General features: G+C 42.6%; 1 protein-coding gene across 1 annotated transcript in view; it reads left to right on the top strand.

Annotated features, from left to right (window-relative positions):
* LOC126183928 (motor neuron and pancreas homeobox protein 1-like) overlaps positions 1–12749 on the top strand; it is a 311998-nt gene extending 299249 nt beyond the window's left edge. Inside the window, exon 4 of the mRNA XM_049926276.1 lies at positions 12677–12749. Coding sequence (XP_049782233.1) covers positions 12677–12749 — 73 coding nt within the window. The remainder of the gene's footprint in view (positions 1–12676) is intronic.
* The last annotated feature ends 12039 nt before the right edge of the window (positions 12750–24788 follow it).

The raw sequence follows: 24788 nt of genomic DNA, 5'->3' as shown, positions 1-24788 counted from the left end.
TATTGCTACTCTCTGCTTCTATAAAACTTAATTTTTAAACCAATTTAAAGTACCACAGCGACCATTGCCTTTATAGCTCCTTTGGACACACAACCATTACATCGCTAATGAGATGTAAATACCTTTACAAAAGCCACATAGAAATTAGCTGCCGCCCCCCCTTCTCCCCATGCATTTTGAGCACAAATCTATGCAGGGCCAACTTAAACGTCAGGTTTCCGATGAAGCGACGTTCCGGCAGTGTATCATTTGCTGTAGCATATAAGTTGTCCTACATCCAGCTAAATTTATAACCAGTGTTAAAATTAAAGATGGTGCTGAGAAATTTAGTGGCCGTCTCAAATACGTGGTAACACAAACAAAATTTATAATGTGTTTTACATGCAACAACCTGTACAGTATATTCCAGTGAACGAAATCAATCTCCACGGCATCCATATGTCGGCTGCACAAAATATCCGTGGCATGGTGGGCATGAAACACTAATTTCAGATCGCTCTCAACCTGTAGACAGCAACCACTGCCCACCGTTTCGTAGGATCGGCTCTCCCTCCGCGACCCTGACAAGGGAGGCGTGGCTGCACTTTCTGCAGGACAAGCTGTCTCCCCTGCCTTTTTAAAAAAAGAAAAGCCAATGTAGCCGTTGGAGGGGTCGTGTGGCTGCTACACAATAGACCTCCAGCGCACTTCCGTGTTCCGGTAGAGAGGATCCTCCACATCTCGCCAGATGTAGCAACCAGACGAGGTAGTCCATTGGCATTGCCCAACGGGTCACTCTTCGGATTTCTACTTGTGGGACCAAGCTAAAGCCGTAGGGTCTGCGGAGCACGTTAGGTCAGCCAAGATACTGGGACACCGCATTCTTGATGCCTATGATGCCAATTAAATGCGAGCTTGTGATTTAAAAGAATGTAGTAGTCCAATTTTAGCAAAAAGGAAAGGAAGTTTAGGGTTTACCAACCATTCGACGACGGGATAATTAGAGATAGGACGCAAGTTCCGAAGATATGGGGAAGAAAATAACTCGTATTATTTTCAAAAGAGTCATCCTGACCCTTGTCTTACTTTACTTAGGAAACTCAAGGAAAACCAAATATTTAGATCGCCCGACGGCGTATGGATCATCCGACCTCCCGACTGTAAGCTCATTGTCTTAAGCACTGAGCCACACCGCTCAGCTCCATGTTACAGGATGTGAGAGATCCGTGGTGGCTACTTCGAACACGGCCTCTGAGCTTCATGTAATGAATTGTACAGAGTTTTCGTAGTGTGAAGAAAAAGACATCTGTCGTGTAAAGCAGGTATTTTGATACGAATTTTCTTTAGACGTGATTTTTTCTTTATCCTCTCAGAGATAGCATTCTGCAGTCCTTCGTTGTTCAGTATTCCTGTACACCTCTACACCTGAAATTTATTTGAAAACGTAATCAGATCCTGGAAATATAATAATACTCTCTTTCTTTTATAGAACAAGTTGTATTTAGAACATCATCTTCGAAATCTGCAGCATTCGTATTTTAGCAACATACACTTTTCAGAGAAAAAATTCGTTAACTTATAATTGCTGGGCACAGATACATCTCGACGATACACTTGGAGTGCAGGAGCCATCGCAGACCCAAGGTAAGATAGCGATATTCCAGCAAACATGAATACTGGAGTAAAAAGGAAATTAACTGTCAATTTTATTGAAATCTAACAACTGAAATTCACACACATTGAAAGTTGGTTACGATAAGATGTTCTACGAGTAGTTCATGTAACTAAAGGGAAAAAAATTCTCAGTTCAATCACGAAAATACGCTACCTGAAAAAAACAGAAGGGGATCCCAAAACGAAATGTAACTTTACTGGTTGAGAGGATATGTGATGTTGTTGCTGTGACTACAAATTCGAGTCAAATTACACAGAATTTGGCAGTATTATCCCACCTATCAGTATGACATTGTACCCTCTCTATCCTGAATACCTGCACTGATTCGACTCGGAAGTTAGTGATAGAGCCGTTGTATCCCCTGAGGCAAGTTGACCAACAACTGTTGAAAGTTGGCCTTGATATCCTGTATACTGGCACTGGGACAAAGTTCATATCCGATCTGGTCTTACACATGTTCTATGGGGGACATATCTCGCTATGGGGGTACCTCAGCATCACGCAGGAAGGTCATAGAGATACGTGCCACGTGTGTACGAGCACTGCCTGTTGAGTAATGGAACCACGATACTGTCGCATTAGAGGCAACACATGAAGAAGCAGGATGTCCGTGACAGACATACCACTGTACCACCACAGAGTTCCCTCTGTCACTACCATTCATGGCCTAAAGTGATATCCTACAACTCTGCACGCCATGACACCAGGTCTATCACCACTGTGACTCTCCAAAATATTGAAATAATGGGACTCCTCCTCAGGTCACTACCATACTTGCCAATGATAGTCATCCAGGATAAAGCGGAACCGTGATAATAGTGGAACAGTACCAGTGTGAGCTCACTTCGCGTTATTGCCAAAGGGAGAGAATGATGAGGGGAGGGATGGAGATCTGGCAACAATGTGGAGTAGGTTATTATTGGCTGGGAGAATAAGGTCAGTCTACATGCTTCCACAATTTACTCCCCTCCTCCACTACTCTAAGCCTCCTATTGATACCCTCCCATCTCTCTCTAGGCCAGTTGTGTGAGTCTCGTCACTTGTGTTCTGGACATCGTAGTGAAAGGATCAGCCAACCCCCCCCCCCCCCCCCCACAAATGGGAAAGCCTGTTTTTATGTTGTGTCTACAATCGTCCCTCTCATACATGAGGCGAGATAGCATACTGATTTTTAAAGCAAGTATCTACAATCACCACAAACGTGAAGCAAGGACCTTACACACTGCCTACACACACAAAACCCTGTGTGTAACATATTGTGGTGTGCATACTGTAAGACCTTCGGTACACACACCATCAGATTATTTGACTTGTCGCTCTAACGAAGTAGGCGAGTGTCAGCAATATGTCTCGTGGTCTTGTCGTGGCGTGTTTATCTTCTGCCGTTAGGTCAGACGATAGAAATGCCACTTGCACACTTAGAGTAGCAGATTGACGGTGACCAACTTTAAACAGAACTTCATTAATTTTCACACACATTTATTAAAATAATAAAAAGCATAGACATTATGTAACTTGATTCTGGATGCTGTTTACAATTGACAATCTGAAGTTCCTTTGGTCTTGGTACGTTAATCTTATTCTCACACATCTCTGATACTTGACAAAGTGTCTATACATTTATCTTCATGGCTATGTACAGGATTATGGTAATCTTATTAGGTGCAGACTGAAACTTGACTATAGACTGGTACAGACTAATGCAGACTGGTACAGAAAAATGCAGATTGACTAATCGGAGGTCTGTACACTCGTTATAATACCTCGCGCGTTCAGGTATCACTGCACGAGTGTGATCTGCGAGGAGAAAAGGTTCTACGTTAGCAGCAATCTCATTGGCTGCGTTACATATTAATACGCCGATCAGCGGAAGCAGAATTTGGTCCATCTCTAAGGCAGCGCCATCTCGTAGTGCAGAGACGGACGAGCACTGCGCCTGCGCTGTTGTGCTTAGCGGGGCGCGCTCTAGTGGTAAAGTTGTGTACATGCTGAATACGCGGAACTATGTACACAACACATATCAAGAATGCAAAAGACCACAAACAACACATCACTAAAACTACGCAGATAGCCCCTGGTTACATGTCACAGGCGCTTCCTATCCAGTAGCTCTTCAAGTAAGGTGTCGTGGATAAGAAGTAATAAGTCAGAGCGCCAACGCCCTCCTGTCCACACAGCGTCCACAATGCCCCATCCCACCCCATTCCTCGACATATGCTTCATTTTTTTTTTGTTTCATAATTTCACACACATTCCATATGCATTTGCCGTCACCAGTCATAAGCCAAGGTCAACAAAAACTGCTGCTCCTAAAACAAAAGTACAAGGCACAGTGCCTCTCAGCGGTCGTGACCGAATCCTATTGTACCATACAGTAAAACTTGTCATCACCCTCACCGTATACTGTACAATTTATAGGTACCATAATTAACTCTCGATGGATGTAGAAAGACGACAATCTCCCGATAGAGAGAACAAACATTTCTGTGTTTATGCATGACGCTAACCCTAGGTAAGTTTCACGGGATATATGGAATCGAATGTTTACGAAATTCCTCTAAACTGCGGTCACAAACCTGATGTCCGACAGCGTCACAGATGTATTCAGATCATATGCATTTGGTGGCCAACAAACAGGACATAAAATGCCTCAACTACTAACTTTAAATGTCACCCATCTACCCAGTTTCATCTACTTTACACGATCTCCATCCAAAGACATGGTAATAATCATGCTTTAAGCCGTAATTCAGCGAGAAGAAATAAAAACTTTGAGGTTCGCCGATGACATTGTAATTCTGTCAGAGACAGCAAAGGACTTGGAAGAGCAGTTGAACGGAATGGACAGTGTCTTGAAAGGAGGATATAAGATGAACATCAACAAAAGTAAAACGAGGATAATGGAATGTAGTCGAATTAAGTCGGGTGATGCTGCGGGAATTAGATTAGGAAATGAGACGCTTAAAGTAGTAAAGGAGTTTTGCTATTTGGGGAGCAAAATAACTGATGATGGTCGAAGTAGAGAGGATATAAAATGTAGACTGGCAATGGCAAGGAAAGCGTTTCTGAAGAAGAGAAATTTGTTAACATCGAGTATAGATTTAAGTGTCAGGACGTCGTTTCTGAAAGTATTTGTATGGAGTGTAGCCATGTATGGAAGTGAAACATGGACAATAAATAGTTTGGACAAGAAGAGAATAGAAGCTTTCGAAATGTGGTGCTACAGAAGAATGTTGAAGATTAGGTGGGTAGATCACGTAACTAATGAGGAGGTATTGAATAGGATTGGGGAGAAGAGAAGTCTGTGGCACAACTTGACTAGAAGAAGGGATCGGTTGGTAGGACATGTCCTGAGGCATCAAGGGATCGCAAATTTAGCATTGGAGGGCAGCGTGGAGGGTAAAAATCGTAGAGGGAGGCCAAGAGATGAATACACTAAACAGATTCAGAAGGATGTAGGTTGCAGTAGGTACTGGGAGATGACGAGCTTGCACAGGATAGATTGGCATGGAGAGCTGCATCAAATCAGTCTCAGGACTGAAGACCACAACAACAACAAGCCGTAAGTTAGATCAGCAGTAGCATCACGCAAAGTCCATTTGCTCTGAACAAACTTAACTTCTTTCCATGCAGCTCTTCCTCATTTCCCAGTATTCTTAGTTGGAGAGTCTCCTTACACTTCCTTTCCCCAGAATTCACTATTTCAGGCAACATATATCTTGTACACCTCTAATTTCTTGTTGTATTTCTCAATATCATTATTGTTATTTCAGCCATTATTATTGCCAGTATCATTATCATTTTATCTTTATTAGTGGAAGAACTGCAGTAGTACAAGTACTGCCAGTATTAACTTTATTAGGATATAGTCAGTGGTATTTACTCACATTGCCATTTCAGACACTCATATAATTTTAACACAATTTTTCATGTTAAAATTGTTATTTCTTAGGTACCTATGACGTAAAAAAGGTACCGTATGGTGTGAAACTCTGGTCTGATGCGAGAGAAGGCCTGGTGGCCCTAAGCAGATCAGGCTAAATACACTACTGGCCATTAAAATTGCTACACCACGAATATGACCAGCTACAGTAGCGAAATATAACCGACAGGAAGAAGATGCTGTGATATGCAAATGATTAGCTTTTCAGAGCACTCACACAAGGTTGGCACCGGCGGCGACACCTACAACGTGCTGACATGAGGAAAGTTTCCAACCGATTTACCATACACAAAACAGCAGTTGACCGGCGTTGCCTGATGAAACGTTGTTCTGATGCCTCGTGTAAGGAGGAGAAATGCGTACCATCACGTTTCCGACTTTGATAAACGTCGGATTGTAGCCTATCGCGATTGCGTTTTATCGTATCGCGACATTGCTGGTCGCGTTGGTCGAGATCCAATGACTGTTAGCAGAATATGGAATCGGTGGGTTCAGGAGGGTAATACGGAACGCCGTGCTGGATCCCAACGGCCTCGTATCACTAGCAGTCGAGATTGGCTTGGTTCAAATGGCTCTGACCACTATGGGACTTAACATCTATGGTCATCAGTCCCCTAGAACTTAGAACTACTTAAACCTAACTAACCTAAGGACATCACACAACACCCAGTCATCACGAGGCTGAGAAAATCCCTGAACCCGCCGGGAATCGAACCCAGGTACCCGGGCGCGGGAAGCGAGAATGCTACCGCACGACCACGAGCTGCGGACTGCAGTCGAGATGACAGGCATCTTATTCGCAGGGCTGTAACGGATCGTGCAGCCACGTCTCGCTCCCTGAGTCAACAGATGGGGACGTTTACAAGACAACAACCATCTGCACGAACAGTTCGACGACGTTTGCAGCAGCATGGACTATCAGCTCGGAGACCATGGTTGCGGTTATCCTTGACGCTGCATCACAGACAGGAGCGCCTGCGATGGTGTACTCAACGACGAACCTTGGTGCACGAATGGCGAAACGTCAGTTTACAGCACCATGATGATCGCATCCGTGTTTGGCGACATCGCGGTGTACGCACGTTGGAAGCGTGCATTCGTCATCGCCATACTCGTGTATCACCCGGCGTGGCGGTATGGGGTGCCATTGGTTACACGTCTCGGTCACATCTTGTCCACATTGACGGCACTTTCAACAGTGGACGTTACATTTCAGATGTGTTACGACCCGTGGCTCTACTCTTCATTCGATCCCTGCGAAACCCTACATTTCAGCAGGATAGTGCACGACCGCATGTTGCAGGTCCTGTACGGGCCTTTCTTGATACAGAAAATGTTCGACTGCTGCCCTGGCTAGCACATTCTCCAGATCTCTCACCAATTGGAAACGTCTGGTCAGTGGTGGCCGAGCAACTGGCTCGTCACAATACGCCACCATGAACTGAGGTATAGTGTTGACGATGCATGGTCAGCTGTACCTGCACACGCCATCCAAGCTCTGTTTGACTCAATGCCCAGGCGTATCAAGACCGTTATTACGGCGAGAGGTGGTTGTTCTGGGTACCGATTTCTCAGGATCTTTGCACCCAAATTGCGTGAAAATGTAATCACATGTCAGTTCAAGTATAATATATTTGTCCAATGAATACGCGTTTATCATCTGCATTTCTTCTTGGTGTAGCAAATTTAATGGCCAGTAGTGTCAATAAATAAAAGAAAAAATAAAATGTGACACCTGTGTCTACAATGACCACCATTAGACATGAATCATGTGTGTATATCGGTATAAATTTTAAATTATACTGCTACCAGTCCAGAATAGTTATTTCAAGTTTAAAAGGGATAAAATTTTTAAAAGAATATGCAAGTTAGCTAGCTGGTTTTATAGATTTCAAACAGTGGTCTCACAATCACATTGATTCTATGCATTATTACAATTCACACTGTAGCTCACCTTGGTAATTACACTGATTGGTTGACGTGCCACGCTATTTCTATGATATATTATCCAAAAATGGCGGGAAGCCCGAATTTATCTTTCGGCACGAGTGTCTACAATTGCCACCATCAGATATTAAGCAATTATATGCCATTATTACGATAAATTACGCTGCCACCGTTCCAAAACAGTTATTCAAAGTTTAAAATGTTAGATTATCGAGCAAGCTTTGACATGTCTGCCTAGTATACATGTCACCATAATGTAGTAAGGGCTCTATAATTTTCCAAGAAATTTCCTACGTACATTTTCAACATAACTTACCGCACTTACCCAGTAGTGTAGCTGGACTTATTTACTTAAAGAATTAGAGCTTCGCTTTGAAACCACTGTCATCGAGTCTTGCTCAGGTCAGCCACTGAGACATATGGGGCAACTGCCGCTACTCGACACAGATTCTGTCAGCCTACTGGAACTGTCAGTGAACTATACCCAGTAACGCCCCTTCAGGAGTCCCAAATCGAGCCACCACCCACAGGCAGTAACATTAATATGTCAAAAAAACTATATACACTCCTGGAAATGGAAAAAAGAACACATTGACACCGGTGTGTCAGACCCACCATACTTGCTCCGGACACTGCGAGAGGGCTGTACAAGCAATGATCACACGCACGGCACAGCGGACACACCAGGAACCGCGGTGTTGGCCGTCGAATGGCGCTAGCTGCGCAGCATTTGTGCACCGCCGCCGTCAGTGTCAGCCAGTTTGCCGTGGCATACGGAGCTCCATCGCAGTCTTTAACACTGGTAGCATGCCGCGACAGCGTGGACGTGAACCGTATGTGCAGTTGACGGACTTTGAGCGAGGGCGTATAGTGGGCATGCGGGAGGCCGGGTGGACGTACCGCCGAATTGCTCAACACGTGGGGCGTGAGGTCTCCACAGTACATCGATGTTGTCGCCAGTGGTCGGCGGAAGGTGCACGTGCCCGTCGACCTGGGACCGGACCGCAGCGACGCACGGATGCACGCCAAGACCGTAGGATCCTACGCAGTGCCGTAGGGGACCGCACCGCCACTTCCCAGCAAATTAGGGACACTGTTGCTCCTGGGGTATCGGTGAGGACCATTCGCAACCGTCTCCATGAAGCTGGGCTACGGTCCCGCACACCGTTAGGCCGTCTTCCGCTCACGCCCCAACATCGTGCAGCCCGCCTCCAGTGGTGTCGCGACAGGCGTGAATGGAGGGACGAATGGAGACGTGTCGTCTTCAGCGATGAGAGTCGCTTCTGCCTTGGTGCCAATGATGGTCGTATGCGTGTTTGGCGCCGTGCAGGTGAGCGCCACAATCAGGACTGCATACGACCGAGGCACACAGGGCCAACACCCGGCATCATGGTGTGGGGAGCGATCGCCTACACTGGCCGTACACCACTGGTGATCGTCGAGGGGACATTGAATAGTGCACGGTACATCCAAACCGTCATCGAACCCATCGTTCTACCATTCCTAGACCGGCAAGGGAACTTGCTGTTCCAACAGGACAATGCACGTCCGCATGTATCCCGTGCCACCCAACGTGCTCTAGAAGGTGTAAGTCAACTACCCTGGCCAGCAAGATCTCCGGATCTGTCCCCCATTGAGCATGTTTGGGACTGGATGAAGCGTCGTCTCACGCGGTCTGCACGTCCAGCACGAACGCTGGTCCAACTGAAGCGCCAGGTGGAAATGGCATGGCAAGCCGTTCCACAGGACTACATCCAGCATCTCTACGATCGTCTCCATGGGAGAATAGCAGCCTGCATTGCTGCGAAAGGTGGATATACACTGTACTAGTGCCGACATTGTGCATGCTCTGTTGCCTGTGTCTATGTGCCTGTGGTTCTGTCAGTGTGATCATGTGATGTATCTGACCCCAGGAATGTGTCAATAAAGTTTCCCCTTCCTGGGACAATGAATTCACGGTGTTCTTATTTCAATTTCCAGGAGTGTATAACATAGCAATTGTGGTTGTTTGTAGTACGAAATCAGTACAAGTGTTATTTAAAAAAGTGGTGTGATAAACTAAGTGTGTAGTAACATACAGTAGTAATTAGGAAGTGAACATGGAGGGAAACAACGAAGTATTTTGTCGCTAAAACATTGTTTTGATTGCTGCAAAGCCTCCATATTAGCTTTAATTCCCCAGTTTTGTTCTCATTGTGGTCATTGCGCGAGATGTATATTACCCTTAACGTAATCTTAAATTTCACATCGAAGGGTGAGCCAAAGATGGCGTGTTATCGACACAAAACTTAGAGATCAATTTACTAAATAAACAGTGCCTACGATATGCCTGTCAATCCTCTTCTATAGTGTTTTATCTCATCTCTCTCTTCCATTAATGCGACCGAGCGAGGTGGCGCAGTGCTTAGCACCCTGGCCTCGCATTCGGGAGGACGACGGTACAATCCCGTGTCCGGCCATCCTGATTTAGGTTTTCCGTGATTTCCCTAAATCGCTCCAGGCAAATACCGGGATGGTTCCTTTGAAAGGGCACGGCCGACTTCCTTCCCCGTCCTCTAATCCGATGAGACCGATGACCTCGCTGTCTAATCTCCTTCCCCCAAAAAAACAACAACAACATTAATGCGACTAGAAACTGACGAGCAGTAATAGCCCGGCATTTGCCTTTCGCTGCATTCTGTTTATGTAGTCGTACCACTTTTAGCGCCGGCCGGTGTGGCCGTGCGGTTCTGGCGCTTCAGTCTGGAACCGCGTGACCGCTACGGTCGCAGGTTCGAATCCTGCGTCGGGCGTGGATGTGTTTGATGACCTTAGGTTAGTTAGATTTAAGTAGTTCTAAGTTCTAGGGGACTGATGACCACAGATGTTAAGTCCCATAGTGCTCAGAGCCATTTGAACCATTTTGAACCACTTTTAGGTCGCTCTGGATGGTTACTTACAAATATTGCTACTGTTGCTACTGATTTGCTGTTGATAAAATAATCGTACAGCACTAGATTTCTCGGTCTCTTTTTGCACTCCACGCAACGTATCAGATGACAGACCCCCCCTCCCTCCCCCCCCCCACCCCTAGGGAAGCATCTGAGGCCAGGTGTCACCCCTCACGGGTAATGTACGAGGTCTGCTCAAAAAAATCCGGAACATTCGTAATTTCGCGCCAGTGGTGTGTTCGAGTGAAATGCAGTTAGCATCCCTGCACACGCCTGTGTTTAATGTATAACTGCCACAAGTTTCATTGCTGTATGTCTGTTAGTTATTTTTCAGCGCTGAATTGAGTAGGACGTTGTGTCGCACAGTTGGCGAATTTCGAGATGGCAGAGTTGGAGGAGCAACGCGTCTGCGTTAAATTTTGCGTGAAACTCAAGAAAATCTTTAGAGAGACACACCAAATGGCGCAGAAAGCCTGCGTTGATGCGAGTTTAAGCTGTACTCGGTATTACGAATGGTTCACACGGTTCAAAAATGGCCAGACGGAAATTTAAGATGACCATCGTTCAGGACGTCCTTCGACGTCTACCGACCACGCTCATGTCAGGAACGTCCACGAAACTGTGCGTACCAGTCGAAGAAGAACTATCCGAGAGATTTCAGAAGAATATAAAATTTCAGTTAGATCATGTCATGAAATGACACAGCACCTTCGAATGCATCGTGTTACCGCTAAGTTCGTCACACGGCTCACGAGTCGAGACCAGAAAGACTTCGCCTCGCAACCTGTGAAGAGCTTTTGGATCCGCAATTGAGAACGAGGTGGTCGCTAAGAGCATCATAACTTTTTTATTTCCAAAGCTGAAACCCCCGTTGAAAGGATGAAGATTTTCAATGATAGACGAGATAAAAGAAAATTCGCAGACAGCGTTTCGCGCCATGCAAAAAGAGGCATACCAAGACGGCTTCCGGAAGTAGAAACGGCGTTGGGAGCGGTGTATCAATTGTGGAGGAGAGTATTTCGAAGAAAACCATGAGAAATAAGTAAAAGGTAAGAGTTGAAAAATTTTGTGGACAAAGTTCCGGAATTTTTTGAACAGATCTCGTATCTGAATTCATTTCCCTCATTTTGTCAATACAACTTTCCACTAGCCAGAGAAATGATCTACTTCACGTGTTCTTTCGGTAAGTGCACTACTGGCCATGAAAATTACAATACCTAGAAGAAGGATAGCAATAGAGTAACGTAGGAATAATGCATCATTTTTAATTGTAGGTGATTCGAGGGTAATGCATCATTTTTATTTGTAGGCGATTGGAGGGTACAGATGTGTTAACATACACTATACAGTGTCTATCACCTAACTCTGCCACCTCATATATTTCCGAAATGAAACGAACTATGAAAAATGCAGTTGGATAGGGATGCACCTATGTCAGGGAGTCATAAAACGGACAGGAATGCATATACCCTAAAGCTCAACGAAATCACTTCTGACACAAAGTTAGGTTTTTTATTTGTTAAATGGCACATGTATGTTTTTTCTGCAGAAATGAAAACTAGAGCTACAATTCGTGATGACAGACTTGGTTTCACTGTTATAGCCCTCATACATTGTGAAATATCAGACTTTAAAGATGACAACGGCGCTGTTGTTTCTGCCGTAATGTGCAGGGCAGCCGCTGCCTGCACTGTCTTGGAGCCTTCTGTCATGGGTGTCACACAATGGGCAGAAATGTAGTCTATAAAAGTAAACGAACATCACTTTCACCACAAATTTACGTTTATTTAAATGGCTCATGTATGTTTCTTTCTACAGAAATGAAAATTATAAGTACACCCAGTTCATATTCACTTACTATGTTTCCTTCTCTTCCTTTTCCTAATATTGAATTCCAGTCGCCCATCACTATTAAACTGTCGTCTTCCTTAACTATCTGAATAATTTCTTTTATCTCCATATACATTTCTTCATCATCTGCCGTGCTAGTTGGCATATCAACTTGTACGGCTGTGGTGGGTGTGGGCTTCGTGCCTATTTTGGCTTCAATAATGCCCTCACTATGCTGTTCGTAGTAGCTTGCCTGCATTTCTATTTTCTTATTCATTATTAAAGCTACTTCTACATTTGCTTGTAGGTGCAATCAAATAATAAACACCTACCCCAACTGCATTATTTTGTGCATGTGTTGCGTTTTCACAGGGGCCGCAGACCCTACTCCAGATCTAAGACTATCACGGTGGATCCTCCTCATGTAACAATCAACCAGTTGTAATTATACAGAAATAGTTCAGTGTAATAAATACATTCATACTTACAATACACTTCAAAAGCAACAAAGTATTCGGACTCTGTAAATAAGTCTTCCGTTGCTGGACAATGTCTTCCAATCGTGAACATCATCGTAATCGTCCTCTTTTTCTTCTTCCTCAATTTAATCATCATCTTCTTCTCCACCATCTACTTTCATAAATACGTTGTTTCTGACGTATTGTTCCTGCTTTCTCTTTTTCATTCGGAATAGTTGTTCCAGTCTCTGTAGTGATTGAAAAACGAGTCTGATTGGAAGCTGATGTACATGATTTTTGAATCACCTCTACAGATACACTGTAGCTTCAAGTGTTTTAACCTGGCGTGAACATTTCCTTCCTAAGTTCAGGCCTGATTCATTTTCACTCTTTACTCTGATTTTCTGTGTGTTAAAAGGTTTTTCAAAGTTCTTGGCAGTTCTTATAATCAATAAACGTTCAGCAACTGTTTGTTTTTCCATTTTCAAAACTTCCACAGTCCACTTTCCACCCATAAGAAACATAAAAATGGATATCATGATTGTCAGTGGATAATGATGGTCAGTTGGTAATGATGGTCAGTGGATAACAATGGTCAAGGGAGAGTTATGGTCAGTGGGGAGTAATTGTCAGTTGAGAATGATGATCAATATGGTCAGTGGCGAATGATGGTCAATGGAAAATAGGGTAACTGGAGAATGATGGTCAACTGAGAATGACAGTCAAAGTAGAATTATTGACAGTGGAGATCGATAGTTAATGGGTAATGATGGTCATTGGAGAATTATTTCATTGAATTGTGTTCAGTGGAGAATTATGATCATGGAGAATAATGGTCAGTGTAGAATTATGGTCAATGTAGAATGATGGTCAGTAGAGTGATAGTCTGTGGGTAATGATAGTCAACAGAGAATTATTGTCACTGGAGAATTATAATTATTGGAGAATAATAATCAATGGGGAACGATGTTCAATGGATAACAATGGTCAATGTAGAATTATAGCCAGTGAAAAATGATAGTCAGTGGGAAATGATGGTCAGTGGAGGATTATGGTCGATGGAAAATGATGGTCAGCAGACAATGACACTGAGTGGAGAACGATGGTCAGTGCAGAATTATGGTCACTTGACAGGGTGACTGCCATTATTCTATGTGTTTAAATTGCTTACAAAAATGGTTCAAATGGCTCTAAGCACTATGGGACTTAACATCTGAGGTCATCAGTCCCCTAGACTTAGAACTACTTATACCTAACTAACCTAAGGACATCACACACATCACTGCCCGAGGCAGGATTCGAACCTGATACCGTAGAAGCAGCGTGGTTCCGGACTGAAGTGCCTAGAACCGCTCGGCCACAGCGGTCGGCAAATTGCTTACACCAAGCACTCTTCTCACTCTACATCCAAACAAAAACTGACAAGATCACCCATATTATTCCTCTAAAACATAGTTGTAGTTCTTCAGGGAGATCCATCTGTATTAAATGCAGGGTAGTGTCTGGGGGCTCCTACCACAAAGCCATACACATACCAAATAACGCAATTGGGCTAGGTGCTTCCAATTGACTTGCATCTACAAGCAAATATAGAAGGCATAATGGAAATGACATCGTGATCATTTGACCGGAAATGTCACAATCCTGGATCTTTAGAGCATATAAAAGGCTTTGAAAGTAAATCTCTATCTCTAACACAGTGGATGTCTGGAGTATTGCGGAGGTTAACCTGAGAAATTGGGTCTATGATGAGATGAACTCTTTCTTGTATGATACTTGTAGTCTGTACAGAATAATTCTGCATTCATCTCCTGAATCAGAATACCTCATGATATGCTAGACAGGGTGTTAGCTTCCCCTAAATATAGTACTTATGAGGTGGGGATAGCATCCTTCGATGTTGGGCGATTCGTTATTGAGCAATGCCCAGACATACTATGTGAAGCTCGACTCTTTTGTAATAGTAATAGATATCATATCATGTGTTTCCATTGTGCTCGAGGATTGAGAATTTGGAAAGAATTACACTATTGTTAGGCTGAATATGGTGTGTGGGTTTCCAAATGATTGTTTCTGATTCTTGCGTAAAGGCAAATATTATGTAGATGATATTTGTCAGTTCAAAGTTACTGCAAACGGTGCAACAAATATTAACATTCTATCAAATCTTCGGAAAGCTGGCAATATTGTTATCTTGAAACCAGTTTCAGAATACCGTGTGACTGAGAGAACTTTCAACACTGCTTCCCTGAGTACAGTTTACTTCCAGGAAGAGGTGGGAGCGCTATTTCTAATATGCAGACATATTGCTGCTTGCATCATACGGATACCTGCCCTCTCCTCCTGTGCTGTGTATTGGAAATCTGTTTCAGCTACAGTAAGAGTATTCTTGACATATTAAATTCTGTATCAGCTAATAATTTTGACAAATAAAATCTTTAACTGCATGATTCTTATTTTCATTCATAGTGAGTAATATTTATGTTGTTGAACACTATGGGAACTCCACAGTTTGTAGCAGAAATTTTCCGTATTACTTAAACTGAATATGTGTGATGGACACTGTCACACATATATAACGAAATAATAAGCAATCAGGTCCATAAAAGAAATTTAATTTCTTTACCAGTTTCAGGCACTTAGTGCCCTTCTTCAGAAGGCTGTACAGGAAAAAGAAAACACAAGTAAGTAGATGGCTCTGAGTACTATGGGACTCAACTTCTGAGGTCATTAGTCCCCTAGAACTTAGAACTAGTTAAACCTAACTAACCTAAGGACATCACAAACATCCATGCCCGAGGCAGGATTCGAACCTGCGACCGTAGCGGTCTTGCGGTTCCAGACTGCAGCGCCTTTAACCGCACGGCCACTTTGGCCGGCTCAAGTAAGTAGATGTCACATAAGAATACTAAAATTACGGATGAAAGGCTTAAAGATTTTAAAAATTAAAAGATAAAAAATGGTACATACTTATATCTATCGTATTATTTGTAAGTGTCAATAATAATTTGCACACAGCAAAATGTCATAATCCTGTACAGCTACAGTTGCTGAGGAGGGATAAAATACTAAACCTAACATCAAGCCAGATGCAAAGAGCCATCTTCCTGTACCAGAAATATAAACTTAAGTTTGTGAAGATCTCCAACCACATTAATTTTATTAAAGGAAGTGTCGTTAATAATATAACATCTCAATATGTTTCTGCTTACGTGAAAGTGCCTACAAATGGTCATTATGACAGGTGGACTTGGAAACTTGTAAAGTGTGTCGTTAGAAATTCGATAAAATGTTTATTCACAGTAAAAGACAAACTAAATATTAATGCTTACAGTTTATACTACGACATGACGAGTGTTTTACATAATTTACAATTAGACAGTGTTTGTTTCCATATTGATGAATGGCTACAGAAACAAAAAGAGTTAATCCAAAAAGAACATGATAAAAGTTAGAGTGCCTTGTGTCTAAGCAAGTTAAATCAAGTCGTGCTTACGTATCTACTTCAAACTTTGCACTTTATAGTATAACTATTAATAAAATTGACATTTTATTTTAATCATAGAAAATCTGATTGCTTCATAAAGGTTTAAAATATAATACAAAACCAACAATCAATCAAAAAAATGTTATAGAACTGATTTCTATTGTTAATTTATGGCTAGATTCACTTGAAAATGGATACATAAGAACACACTAAAGTGGCATGCAAAATGACTGATACTATTGATAGGAATGTGGATTCCAGAAGTAATAATATCTCTACTGGCTAGAGTATTTTGAATGAAATCAATAAGAAACTTAAAAATAGTGATGCACTAATAACCAAAGCAGACAAGGGCAACACAACAGTGATTATGTATAAAGAGGACTGTAGCAAAAACAGAAGAATATTTTAATGCTATCAACATTAAGCTAGCTAACAAAAATTTGGTGGATGCTTGTAACAAAGAAATTATGGAAGCAATTAATGCTAGTGAGTACCTATTTCACCCTAAAGATAAACATAAACTTATTTATATCAGTCCTAAACCTCCTTCACTCAGAGGGCAAGTCAAGATTCAAAAACAACATTGATCCATTAGAGCAATAGTCAATTCTGCTGGCCCTACTGCTTATCAGCTATGTAAAAACTAAAAGTTTTACTACACATATTTTATAAATACGAAAATACTTCTACAACCAAAAATCGTAATGGATTTATCAATGCTCTTAGCAACATTAAACAGCCCAAAAACTTTATCTCAGTATCAATTGATACTGAAAACTTGTATAGCTATGTACCTGTTGTGGAAAGCATCCAAATCATTGAGAACAGTGTTAAACCACAAAATACTCCCTAAAATGATGAAACATTAATTTAATGGTTTATTTCACACTGCACCTAAATGAAATATTTTCTCCTTTAATACTAAACTCCACTACTGCCCATTAAAATTGCTACACCAAGAAAAAATGCAGATGATAAACGGGTATTCATTGGACAAATATATTATACTAGAACTGACATGTGATTACATTTTCACGCAATTTGGGTGCATAGATCCTGAGAAATCAGTACCCAGAAAAACCACCTCTGGCCGTAACAACGGCCTTGATACGCCTGGGCATTGAGTCAAACAGAGCTTCGATGGCGTGTACAGGTACAGCTGCCCATGCAGCTTCAACACGATACCACATTTCATCAAGAGGCGTATTGTGACGAGCCAGTTGCTCGACCACTATTGACAAGACGTTCTCAGTTGGTGAGAGATCTGGAGAATGTGCTGTCCAGGGCAGCAGTTGAACATTTTCTGTATCCGGAAAGGCCAGTACAGGACCTGCAACGTGCGGTCGTGAATTATCCTGCTGAAATGTAGGGATTCGCAGGGATCGAATGAAGGGTAGAGCCACGGGTCGTAACACATCTGAAATGTAACGTCCACAGTTCAAAGTGCCGTCAATGCGAACAAGAGGTGACTGAGACGTGTAACCAATGGCACCCCATACCATCACGCCGGGTGATACGCCAGTATGGCGATGACGAATACACGCTTCCAATGTGCGTTCACCGCGATGTCGCCAAACATGGATGCGACCATCATGATGCTGTAAACAGAACCCTTAAACAAAGAACATGTACATCTATGCGTTGGTACTTCACTCCAGAATATAGAGAAACCAAATTATATATCTATTGCTTTTCTTGGCAATATTTCTTATCAAATCGCCAACCTTCTTAGAAAATATGGTATCACTGCAGACTTTTGCACGAAGAATAATATCACTCTTTCCCCGCTACCTGAGACCAACTTCAAGATATACATGTCATTACAGTGCTTTTAAAATTATTTGCGACTTTTGACCTTCGACTGACCGTAGTGGGACGTGACGCCGTTGTCCTGCTAACACCAATGGCGAACAGGCTTGACCTTCTACGCCCCAGCGGTTCGGCTGGTAAAGCGCCCCTGTTGCCATACTATGAATGAACAGTACCAAGTTGTGTCACGCATTAGGATCGTCAACGTTCATCAGCTCTCGTTGTAAAGTCGTATTTTCTGGCGTTGAAGTGTTCTGTAGTCGTCAGGTATTAACAGTGCAGTACATCTATTTTGGAACAAAAGTCTCGTTCAAGAACACGTTCACCGGCTGGGAAGATAACTTTCTGCTGCAGAACATTTCTCAGAATTCGACAGTAGTACTGGACAAAACGGCATACCACTCTGTTGTGATGCATATAGCTCCAGGAGTGCAGTGGAGGAAAGCGGATAGTTTGCTCTGGGTAAAAAGAAATGTTCCATGAGATAAAGTTGAACCTAGCATGTATAAGGCGAAGTTAATGGAACTTGTGCTGTACAAGCCAAAACTTGACGCTACCAGGTCGACGAACTGGCTAATGGTAAAGGGAAAAGTTTTATCAGGCTTCCTTCTTATCATGATCATTTAAATCCGACAGAGTATAAAGGCCTAGATGAAAAGTAATGTGATTCATGAACGACTGTGACGAGTTTTGAGAATACGTCACTTCTCTTGTAGCCATGTTGAAATCTGCTTTTTTTGTCAAAACACTGCAGAGTTTAGAAATATTCATCTCACTACCATTCAAATGCAGTTGCAACTGCGACAGACTCGTGAAGTAGTGTATTACTATGCTAACAGCTGAGTGCATGTCACGTCAATAGTTTATGAAAGAGTCCATTTTTAGTATAAAAATAAACTTGTAACTTCTTTACCAATGTTTTTGTAAAACCGACAGCAGTTCTCGTCTCATCAGCTATCGATGTCCCTCAATAATTACATTATTTCATTGTAAAAGTCTGTAGTCGCTTGAATTTCGCGGTAGATTTGGAAGTGTCGCATATTAATAATGTGGCAAAACACTATCGTCCTTGCGCGCTTCATTTGCCAAAATCGTGATTCGATATCTCATACCATTTATGACATACGAGGAATTTATAAACATTTCATTCTAGTTTTCACTGACGCACGAGTTCGTGAGGCAGCGCTTTACATATATTCCATTTTCTCGAGATTGGGAACAGACAAGGATATCCCTCCAAATTTAAAGTATAATTCAATATATTATCCACATTTAATACGCAGCAACACGTAATCTAACACGCACCATACACAAATTCATAGAGATACCTATTTTTCACTGTAAACTATTTCTTGCAGTAGTTTACCTACTATCGAAATATCACGACAACTATGACCATTAACGAAATGATAGGCAGTTCATTATGAAGCTGATGAATCAAACTATAACATATGTGAGAATTAGAGTTTATTACCAAATAATTTCTTTAAAATCGTTAGAGAAAGATTGATGATTGGCCATTTTGCGCGGCGTGCTGTTCACATAGTCAAGCGCCTCGCCGAGTAGGCTGACATTCTGTGGACACCTGCTGACGCGCCTAGCACACACCGACAACTACGCTTCCCTCCACTCGCTGTGTACTGAAGTGTCAAAAGTTGCAACCTATTTTAAACGCACTTATAGCGGATTAGCTCATGTTCTGGCTTGATGTTTACATTTGTTGTTTCGCTTCTTTATACTAATTTTGTACAGACACTATGAACCACAACTAACCATCTACGGGGTCTCATTGTACACTACTGGCCATTAACATTGCTACACCAAGAAGAAATGCAGATGATAAACGGGTATTCAAAATGGTTCAAATGGCTCTGAGCACTATGGGACTTAACATATGTGGTCATCAGTCCCCTAGAACTTAGAACTACTTAAACCTAACTAACCTAACGACATCACACACATCCATGCCCGAGGCAGGATTCGAACCTGCGACCGGAGCGGTCTCGCGGTTCCAGACTGAAGCGCCTAGACCGCACGGCCACACCGGCCGGCACGGGTATTCATTGGACAAATATATTATATTAGAACTGACATGTGACTACATTTTCACGCAATTTGGGTACATACATCCTGAGAAATCAGTACCCAGAACAACCACCTCTGGCCGTAATAACGGCCTTGATACGCCTGGGCATTGAGTCAAACAGAGCTTCGATGGCGTGTACAGGTACAGCTGCCAATGCAGCTTCAACACGATACCACAGTTCATCAAGAGGCGTATTCTGACGAGCCAGTTGCTCGGCCACCATTGACCAGACGTTTTCAGTTGGTGAGAGATCTGGAGAATGCGCCGGCCAGGGCAGCAGTCGAACATTTTCTGTATCCGCAAGGGCCAGTACAGGACCTGTAACACGCGGACGTGCATTATCCTGCTGAAATGTAGGGTTTCGCAGGGATCGAATGAAGGGTAGAGCCACGGGTCGTAACACATCTGAGATGTAACGTCCACTGTTCAAAGTGTCGTCAATGCGAACAAGAGGTGACCGAGACGTGTAACCAATGGCACCCCATGCCATCACGCCGGGTGATACGTAAGTATGGCGATGACGACTACACTCTTCCAATGTGCGTTCACCGCGATGTCGCCAAACACGGATGCGACCATCATGATGCTGTAAACAAAACCTGGATTCATCCGAAAAAATGACGTTTTGCCATTCGTGCACCCAGGTTCGTTGTTGAGTACACCATCGCAGGCGCTCCTGTCTGTGATGCAGCATCGAGGGTAACCGCAGCCATGGTCTCCGGCTAATAGTCCATGCTGCTGCAAACGTTGAACTGTTCGTGCAGATGCTTGTTGTCTTGCCAACGTCCACATCTGTTGACTCAAGGATCCAGGGATCGAGACGTGGCTGCACGATCCGTTACAGCCATGCGGATAAGATGCCTGTCATCTCGACTGCTAGTGATACGAGGCCGTTGGGATCCAGCACGGCGTTCCGTGTTCCGCTCCTGAACCCACAAATTCCATATTCTGCTAACAGTCATTGGATCTCGACCAACGCGAGCAGCAATGTCGCGATACGATAAACCGCGATCGCGATAGGCTACAATCCGACCTTTATCAAAGTCGAAAACGTGATGGTACGCATTCCTCCTCCTTAAACGAGGCATCACAACAACGTTTCACCAGGCAACGCCGGTCAGCTGCTGTTCGTGTATGAGAAATCGGTTGGAAACTTTCCTCATGTTAGCACGTTGTAGGTGTCGCCACGGGCGCCAACCTTGTGTGAATGCTCTGAAAAGCTAATCCTTTGCATATCACGGCATCTTCTTCCCGTCGGTTAAATTTCGCGTCTGTAGTACGTCATCTTCGTGGTGTAGCATTTTTAATGGCCAGTAGTGTATTAATGAATTCAGTATTGTATTACTTATTGCTTTTGTATATTTTTATTACCACGGCATTTAGCTGTAAATGTCTTATTGTTGACACTCGCAAATAATGCGATAGGTATAAGCATGAACCATTATTTTTTCTTAAATTTTTAAAATTTTTTGACTTTACGTCATTGATTTTAAAATTCTTACCTGCCCTGCCAAATGCCCTGCCTCATACGAAGTCTCTTAAGGCAACAGCACAGAGAAGTTGTAAATATCAGATTTATACTATGTCTCATTTTATAAATTCGGTAATACATCTGATTTTATTACGATGGTCTTCTCTCCCTGTGCTCGCGTGAGATTCAAATATCGTTAAAAGATATCGCCGCAACGAGAGAAAAAGAACCAAAAAAAACAAAAGAAAAAACGCCAAGTCAAAAATCATATCGGTGGTGCCCTAGCCATCGCCTGCACCCGCCAGGTGCCATGTCACTGATGCAAACAGATAGGCTAAATAATTAAATTGATCATGAGAGTCACTTCACATGGCGAGAAATTTTTCACTAATCGGAGTACACTGACTGGGTAGTTCAACTTCCACCTTTCATAAAAAGCGGTCTTGGTTCTACAGACACACAAGAGTCGCTGATAGTGTTACGCACTCTGCTGTCTTTGATTTTGAATCAAGTTTATCCATTCAACCACATACATGCGTTGGATCCTATGGAAATGTCTTTTAATGATTACAGCCACCGGTGAATCATATTCGTGCTACTCTCACATCTCGAAACAAGTCATCTTTTTCGAACCTATCTGCGAAGGATCCCGTACAGAAAAACTCCAGCGTGGTTTTTTAGACAGTCCCTCGGCATCTTGTAAGTGTTCCTCAGTCTCTATCCCGCCCTCACTGCAGCTTTGTCCATGCGATCGTTCCAGTTTAAGTGAGAATCGGAAGGAAGCCCGAGAGTTGTATTTTTAAGACCTTATGCACCCCATGGAGAAACAGTGTGAGCTGAGTCAATGCCACAGCTCCATGTTTTGACCGGTCGGTGGAAATGGGAACATGTTGTCATAGCTCAGTCAACCTTGTACAGTGTGTAATGCCAGCACCAAGGTTCTATGACAGTTCGAAGTTTTTTTTGCTCTTGAAAAGCTTTTCCCACACCTGTGAAACGTCGTTTCTCGTACCAGTGGTTTCTCATAAGCTCGGTGTTGAACTAACCAGTTGAAAGCAACGCGATTAACAGCGGCAAGCGCTCTATGGAAACCTCAAAATTAACATCGTATCACCAGTGATATCTCTCTACTCGTGATTGAGCAATTATTTGTCCACTTGCCTGAACTTTAAATGATATGACGAAATTTTTTGTTCTGGATCTGGATTGAAATCAAGTACCGATAGCCACTGTAACTAAGCAAAGCTTTTGTGCTTGATCGGGACTAGATCACAGAAACATTCGTCGCTGGTGACTGTGCATAAAGAGTCGTAAAATATCGAAGTTTTTACCAGTATCAGTTAGGAAATCAGAACTTGAATTTTTTTTTCGTCTGCCTGGAATCCTATCAAGAACCCTTATCTTCCTGTTAGATAACAGAGAAAAACGTTTAATATAATTTCAAGTCACAAAGTTTCTACTTATTTAAAATGAAGCGCCATGATTTAAAGTTTTGTGACGGGAGCTCGAAACCAGCATGTAATTAGATTGTTAACTAAGTAAAATCAGATGTTATACATCGAATTTTTTCATCAGCATCGAGATGTTTAAATTCGAACTTTTCTTCCTGACCAGGAATCGAAGCCGGCCCCTACCACCGTTTCTTTCTATATACGAACTGCTTGCTCACTAGTAGTGAGAAGTGTGGATGTTTGATTAGAAATAACGGCACCTATCGTTATTCTTCAATAAAATTCTTCAGGGTATCAGACCGCATCGTCATAATTTAAAATGCGCCAACGTTTCGGCCAGCGTTGCAGCTAGCCTTCATCAGGGCCTTACGTTAAACTGATAAATGAAACACACTTGGTTCCTTAAATAGCTGCACGAGAAAAACCGTGTCGTTACTTGATTGGCTGTTATTGTTGATAACACGTGAAGAGACATTAAAAATAAAAATTATTTATCACCAGTAGTTCGGTGTGAATATACTGGGGCTAGAAATGAAGCCATGAATATTTTTGTGCTGGACCAGGATTCAAACCCATATATGTGCATGTCGTGGAGACCTAGAGGAGCTCGCAGTCTTGGGAAAAACAACCAAATGAACGAACTATATCGTTCCGTGTGAGTCAGTTACCACGAAAGATGAGATACGAATTCGAATCCCGGTCCAACACCAAATTTTTCAACATTTCAAGTTCAAGTAAAATAAGAGCTCCGTGACCTGAATTGACCATTGGACCATTACATGAAATGAGATTTATAGTGTAAGGAAGCTCACTGGCGACAGAGTTTCTGCTTGCCGCAACTCCTGCCTGTGCTATGGCACAACCTAAACCGGCTCTGCCCCAGTTGGTAGCCAAGGGGTATGATGTCTATTATGCGGATGCTGATCTACGATGTAACCTGACACTCTTCACTTGGTATTACTAGACGAGAAGGAGACGTGCTGGTGTTTGTTTAAAATACATCAAGGAAGTGGGAATCAAACCCATACCTAACAACTAAAAACCTAGGAACAATCCACGTGACTAGTGCAGTCCCCTGTGCTGCAATCATCGTTGTATCGTAACGTATGATGCGCTTAGTATACAAATTAGCCACGATGAAAAAAAATTCAGTTATCTATTTACTGGTTAATTGGCAGCAGGCTTCTGAAGCGGAAATTATGATCACATGTCAGCGGCATGTGAAGACGCTTTCAGCCATCATAGCCTCGGTTCGAAGCAGTTTTGAAATTTTCACTATTTCGAGAAATATCTTATATCGAGAAAGACCATTGCGGTGTATGAAGTTACCGAATGCTTCGGTTATTACTGCCATCATCGCTATTAACCTCCTCATTCTGTTGCTGATACACCCGTGCTTGAAGAAAGCATTTAACGCTTCTTGGTCATTTTTCGAAGCAATTGCCCAAAACCCGGTAAATATTTAGTTCACAGCAAATGGTTATGGCGTTCTGTGGCAAGTGGATCGTAACAAGTAGTTATTTGGTTCTTTCCATGTCTAGGGAATACTTTTCAAATTAACATAGGAAATCACCAATTATTCGTAGAATACATTAAAATCTGACTAGCTGATGAAGACGTTACTTCACAAAAGAAATTGCGTTCCACTACTTTATTTATTTGCGCTTAGCAATGACACTTGTAAAATACTAAAACTGACGGTGAACACCACTTTCAAAG

This window comes from Schistocerca cancellata, chromosome 4 (genome assembly GCF_023864275.1).
Source record: "Schistocerca cancellata isolate TAMUIC-IGC-003103 chromosome 4, iqSchCanc2.1, whole genome shotgun sequence".
In the NCBI taxonomy this organism is placed as follows: Eukaryota; Metazoa; Arthropoda; class Insecta; order Orthoptera; family Acrididae; genus Schistocerca; species Schistocerca cancellata.
The sequence above is the reverse complement of the archived record's forward strand: the minus strand, read 5'-3'. Positions and strand labels throughout refer to the sequence as shown.